Source organism: Cyprinodon tularosa, unplaced genomic scaffold, assembly GCF_016077235.1.
Source record: "Cyprinodon tularosa strain WSP-4 unplaced genomic scaffold, ASM1607723v1 ctg263, whole genome shotgun sequence".
NCBI classification, from domain to species: Eukaryota; Metazoa; Chordata; class Actinopteri; order Cyprinodontiformes; family Cyprinodontidae; genus Cyprinodon; species Cyprinodon tularosa.
This window is the reverse complement of record NW_024038967.1, coordinates 1,356,683-1,363,335: the sequence shown is the minus strand read 5'-3', so window position 1 is coordinate 1,363,335 and position 6,653 is coordinate 1,356,683. Positions and strand designations below refer to the sequence as shown.

At 39.2% G+C, this 6,653-nt stretch overlaps 1 protein-coding gene across 1 annotated transcript; it reads right to left on the bottom strand.

Annotated features, from left to right (window-relative positions):
• Positions 1–27: 27 nt before the first annotated feature.
• atf5a (activating transcription factor 5a) lies at positions 28–4,431 on the bottom strand. Its single transcript, XM_038289108.1, has 4 exons — positions 4,178–4,431; positions 3,155–3,403; positions 1,704–2,877; positions 28–1,606 (listed from the first exon to the last, which is right to left on the bottom strand). The coding sequence occupies exons 2-4, from the start codon at positions 3,294–3,296 to the stop codon at positions 1,420–1,422; spliced, it is 1,503 nt and encodes a 500-aa protein (XP_038145036.1). The 5' UTR covers positions 3,297–3,403; positions 4,178–4,431; the 3' UTR covers positions 28–1,419.
• Positions 4,432–6,653: the final 2,222 nt, after the last annotated feature.

Genomic DNA, 6,653 nt, shown 5'->3' with positions numbered 1-6,653 from the left:
GAAAAAATAATAATAAAAAAGGGATAATAAACTCAATGAGGTTTTATTTCTAATTAACTTTTTTAATGAAAACAGTTACACCACACAGAAAGAAACATACATACGTGGATAAATTACCATAAAATTACATAGAGATACAATGAGTTGTCAGCCCGTATTTTTGGTTTAATTAACTTCTGATAGTACACCGCTGAAGTTTAACATCATGAACCTCAAGCCAGAACAAAACAAAAACAAAAATGCAAATAAATGACAAATGTCAAAAATTGTAATGTGCAAAGAAAGAAAGAAAGGAATGTGCAAAGTTTCTCTAAGTTATTAAGCAAATAAATTAATAAATAATAAAGCAAACACAACTAAACATAATCTTACATTTCTTCCTATTTTTTTATTAAAAGGAAAATCCACACAGCCCCTCTCCCTGAACATATAAAAAATACAAATTAGTGCAGCTCAGCTGGAGGCTTATAAAACTTATTGCCTTTAGGAGACAATCCTCATTTCTGAATCCCTACATATTCTAATTTAGATAATATAATAATGCTAAAACATGCAGAATAAAAACTGCAAAAACGCCACAAATTTTTATGTTTGCACCCAAATATAAAACATTGTTTTTTTAATCCAAAAGGAAAACATGAAATCCTGCAGAAGAAAGAAAAAGTTAACTGGAAAGCTTCAAGTCTATTACCTCCTGCAATGATTATCTACTGATGTTTAAAGATCAGGAGGACAGAAAGTTTAACCTGAGCTCTAAAACAAGTCGATTTATTTATTGCAATTTCAAATCTACAGCCATAGCACAATAAATAACATGTCAGTTTACTTTAAAGCAGTGTTAAGCAGTGATATGCGTGTTTTCACAAAATAAAATGAATTTTTTTTAACAGTTGCTAAAAATATTGCAGTGGTTTCATCTCATATTAAAGATTATATAAATAAATTGATAAATTAAGCAACAATTAAAAATTACAGGAATGTTTGTGTGAAAAGAATGTCAGAACAAATTTTTTTTCAGAGCTGAAACATTCCACCATAACACAACATCTAATCCAAAAAATAGGACAAAAGGAGAATCCTTAGCTTCTATTGCTGACATCAATTTCAATGTAAGGCTGTTGATAAATACATAACCTGCTGTTTGAAATGACGTTACATTCCCCCAAAAGAACCCGAATTCATTCAGCAGATTCAGAGGAAGATCTGTTAGAGATGATTGTCAGGTAAAGCATGGCAGCGCCACAGTGAAGGAAGGCTCGGGTGATTTCAGTGCCAAAAAGTGATGAATTATTGATTTAAAATTCAGGGAAAAAACTATTTGTATTATCAAAGCATGCAGTACCGCCCCCCCCATTGGCAGATCAACAAAAAATAAACATTCATTTCACAAGAAGATGAAAACACAAAAGTGATGCGGCGTTACGCTGTGGCGTCCTGCTTCAGCCTCTGGCTGCGCGCCTTGTAAACTTCGATCAGCAGGTCTTTGACGTATTGGATTTCCCTTTCCACGGACTCTGCCTTGTCTCGCAACTCGCGGTTCCTCCCCTCCAGGCAGTGCAACTGCTCCTCCAAAGAATCAAGCTCCGCCCTTTTCCGCTGGCGATACCTATGTCAAGCAAAAGATGTTGATTTCTATTATCTTTTTTTAGCTCTTGTGAAAACCCTTGATTCTTTTTTTAAATTATGTCGAAATGAGGATTTACCTATGAGCGGCAGTTTTGTTCTGATCTCTTTTCTTCTGCTTCCGCTCCCCGCCTTCGTGTGGAATGATGTCTACTTCGTATTTCACAGCGCAGTGGTCTTCCCTCAGCCTGCACGCCTGCCTGTGCCCTGAGGTTTCCATGTTCAGACTCTCCCTCGCCATCAGAAAGCATTCTGGGGCCTGATCCTCCAGGTAATTACTGTGTAAATCAGGCTGCAGCATCTGCAGACTCTCTGTTTTCACCTGTTCATTGATGTTTCCCAAGAAGCTGCTGTAGGCCTCCGATTGAGCCGTCGCTGGGATGTAGCAGCTTTCGCCGACGTCGCTTTTCCACGAGACGGTGGCCTTTGTCACCTCCACGCTGGTCTTGACGCCGCTCAGCGCCTCGCCGCTGACCTCCCTCATGCTGTACATTAACATGTCCTCTTTCTTCTGAGGGGCGTCCAGAGTCCCGCCGAATCCAAACCCACCACCAGCAACCTTGACGCCACTTATTGCATCTTGGGTGAAACAGCAATTTTTCTCGTCTTTGGATAAGCCGCCACATCTTCTGACCTCAATTGTGTTACCCAAGCAGTAGTTTTTCCCTACCAGTTGCTCCTCCTCGACGCAGCTGTAATTACTCGTTAGTGTCGCAGCAGAGGAACCCGAGTTGCCTCCTTTGGAACCCAACAAACTGTTTTCGTAGCCGTCGCCAAACCTCACGCCCTCCAGGATTCTTTTCCTACCACACCCACTGGGGCGGCTGCAGCTGTATGGGGCATGTCTGGGAATTTTGGATCGCCCTATGGACCCGCCACAGATGCTCAGCAGATCCAGCTCCCCGGTTGCCAGGGTAACAAGAAGCGGGTTGGACTCCGATTGGGTGGACGCAGAATACGAGGCATATGGCAGTTGACTGAATGGCTGAGAACCCGCCGGCAGTGGACCCCTGTCGCATTTCCCCAGCCGCTGCCCTTTTTCCGGCAGTGGCTCAGACAGGAAGTAGTCTTCAAGCTGGGCTAGTTCCTCCTGCAGCAAAGAGGTCATGACCTCCAAGTCAGAGGGCACCTGGATATCATTCTGAAGGGGTGAAGGGGGAAGGGAGGCATTGGTGGAGGAGGGAGGGGAAGGAGGATTTGGGAGGTACGAGGAGAAGTCCACTTCTTCCGTCATCCAGTCAGTGAGACCATCACCTAAAGAGGAGGAGGAAAAATGTTGGTTTGACGTACAAAATGTTAACAGTAAAAAAATAAAAAAAAGTAAGAAAATATCACTTAGCAGTCCAAGGATCATTTAATCGTTGTTCGCAAATGCAGAGCGCATCTCTTTAAGTCGCCTCAAATGTCGATAAAACAACCCTAGCTAGTTTTTTACTTACTGTTCAAGAAGGACGAATGTGCTGCAGTGCCGAGCCCACCTGAAATGAGGAAAAATATCAACAAAAAAAAAAACGCACTCTCTGCAACTCACCAATTAAACGCGGGCTCTCCTCTGACACCTCCCCCCTGCACCCCTGTGATTGGCTGTGGCTAGCCTGTGGGGGAGAGAGAGCGAGGGGGTCTGCCGGGCAGACACGAAGAGTCCTCCAAACATGAGCTGATGTTGCCATCATTTTGTCTGCTGACGCCTTGATTTAGTCCGAGTCCGACTATACGCTGGGAGCGAGCGGGGTCTGACTGATGGGCCACAGAGAGCAGGGCAGGGTGAGCATAATGAAACCTGCGGGGCAAAGCAGAGTTATCAGTAAACAGAAAACATCCAGATTGTGCAATCAAATGGACATCTACACAACTGGATCTTGTGACAAAACAGTAAAAAAAAAAAAAAAAAAAAAACATCCTACAAATTGAATAAGTTACATGCAAATGTCCTTAAATAAATAAGCATAAAACACACTTTTCAAGAGACAGACTATTATATTTGGAGCCAAAAAGTGATACTAGAGGCAACTGTCTCCTTTGGACTTTAATCACCCTGGAAACACTTCACATTCTAAAAACACGTGGGACCTCTCAGCTCTGCTGCCATGGGCCAAAACTGTTGATGCAGAATCTCCAAGGTAACCATGTGTCTCAAGTGAGAGGCACCCTGGTGGTTAAATGGGATTAATGCAGATCAGCTGCTTCCCATGCAGCGTTCTTTTAAACAAATCCTCTGCTTAAACGGTTCACATTACAAATATGACAGTCTGCAGACTGGTGAACCGTTATTTAATTTTAAATTTTAATATACCTTATACACACAAAAGGAGCAATTAAAGTTTTAAAAATACGGGAATGACAACTAAAATAACCGATAATAAATGTATTCTTATGATATAACTATAATGAAATACGCATTTCCCAATAAACATCGTTTAGCGAACTATTTAAAGTAAATAAACAACGGCTAATAAGTTGAAGATTGAACAGAAATCGTTCAAGAAAGAATAAATGAAATGCGATGTTCAGTTTAAATGACAGAAATGGAAAGAAGTAGAGAAGTTTGACTTACTCCATTCTTGCGGAAAAACTGTAGAGCACTTTGGGTGCGTTGCTAAAGCAAGGCACGACTTCTATTCGTGTCCAAGGAGGTCAGTGAGAACTTAAAGAGCCATGTTTGGCTCCGAATAACCCAGGACGTCGCAAAAAATAAAAGCACAGAGCACCAGATGCTGCTTTGTTGTGGTCGAGCTGTAAACTGAAGAGCCGTTTGACCGAGACAAAGCATCAGTTCATTCACACCTAGCAACCGATTACGTCACCGGGTGGTAGAACGTGTTGTTGTTGTTCGGCGCGGATCACTCCACCCACTCCCACCCTCAGCGGAGGAGCACCAAAGGACGGCCCACACGCTCACTGCCACTGCCAGCTCTAACTGATGACTTGTTGGAAAAGTTATGATTCCAACCTCTTAATGAAGCCACTCTAGAGGTGTTTATATAATTGTACTTTACTTTCATTCGATGTTTTCAGCAATAAAAACAGAAACTTTTTGGGGAAACAGAAAGTAGTTCCACAAATTAAGTTAATGTACTTATTTTTTGTGGGGGTTTTTTTGTTTTACTATTGTTGACAAGTTAGCACCGTTAGCTTCTCAGCTCATCTTGTTTATTTAAAGTTTAGAGATTTATCACGGACAACTCTTTGACTCCGTTCTCACAGTATTGTTGTTCTGTAGGAAGCTGTTGCAGGTCCGTTGCATCAGTGGTCCGCGCTCACTGCGATTGGCTCCCCGACCTTCTACTGCCGCTTTCTTATTGGCTGGAATTTGGTCGCTCAGAAATATGATTGGATAGTGGTAGGCAGGGGAAGCATGCCTGTGTTGTTATGCCCCCTCCCTCCACTTTATCCAGTGCACATGTTTCATGTAAACAAACCGGGCGCGGTGACAGGTACAGCACTTTTCCAAACTAACAGGAAGCTTGACTTTAAGTTTCACATTTAAACTTTGAATTCTATTTATTTTTAGTGAAAGCAATGTTTTTATTAATGTAATACCTAGTAAGATGTTTTTAATTACATCGTTTTAAAAGTGATGTAACTATATTACTTAGTGTTATGACATAATACTGATTAAAATAATGTTAATTTTAATATATGTTGAAATTAATTCAACAGTAGCTAAGTCACTACTTCATGAGCAATTTGTTGCACTAAATGACAGATAATCAATGAATAAGAGATTAATTATTAAGATTATAAATTGTTATCCAAATAAAGCCTGAATAACCATTACTTTCTAGCTATTTGGGTGATATACAGCCCACTAAAACATTGACAAGGTCTATTTATAATAGCTATGTTAGAATTAAAGCTTTGTTTTTCTCCTTTCAGCAAATCCCAAAGCTGAATGTAAGCTGTTCTTCTGTTGCTATAGCAATAGCGGACACTGCCCCTATTTTAGACTTGTTTTCTGGTTGCTGTTGCCATGGGATTTGCATCTCTCTCTCTCCCCACCCTACCTTCTGTTCTTCGCTCAGATCACCTCTGTAACACAAGTCGTCTCTGTCCAACCATTCCTCTATCTCATTTGCTGAGTTGTAATTATGCGACATTATCTGTTTGCCAGAATCAATAGCTTTATTTACAGTTCAGTTAACGTGACAGATTGATAGGCCTGTAAACAATTTTTCTGCTGGGAAGCTTCTAACTCGATCTGTCGATAACATTATCTTGATAGCGGAGTTGTTTGAAAGGTCTGAATATACTTTGTTTTGAATAATTGTTTGCCCATTTATAGATTTCTTCTCTTTTTACTTTTTTGTCACACTTGCAGAACAATTTTTAATTGATTTAATGAATTTAATTTGTGAAAAGCCTTTAGATGAAATGTGCTGTAAACTGGCAAATACAAATATAAAGTAAAACTGATTAATATTAAACTAAGATAACCATATATATATATATATATATATATATATATATATATATATATATATATATATATATATATATATATATATATATATATATATATATATATATATATATATATATATATATATATATATGGTTGAAGACAGTAATTTTGATAGAACAAGGGACTTGATAAAAATGGCATAAATGTTTATTTAGCAAAGCAAAAACCACAGGTAGTAACAAAAAAAATTAAATCATCAATCAAATCATTGTTTTAGGACTTAACCTCACCTGACCAGCAGTTTATGACTTAAACAAATTTGCACCTGAATTATGCATCAGAAATAATTCCAAACTACAACAGACATTTTTTTTAGATTTCTCTAAATTGACAGTTTTTGGAGTAGCTGGACTTAAATCCAGTTGTGATGCTGGTGCAGTGAACTTAAACAAACTGTAAAACCTTTAGATCTGGATGAAATAAAACAAGTAAGAAAAGGAAATAGGTCAAAATCCTTCACCAACCTGTTGCTAGTTATCAAAATCACTTGTTTGCCTGATCAGTTGGAATGTGATTACTTTTTCCTTACAAAAAGAAAGGCTGGTTTCCAGTTACTGAATGAAATGGT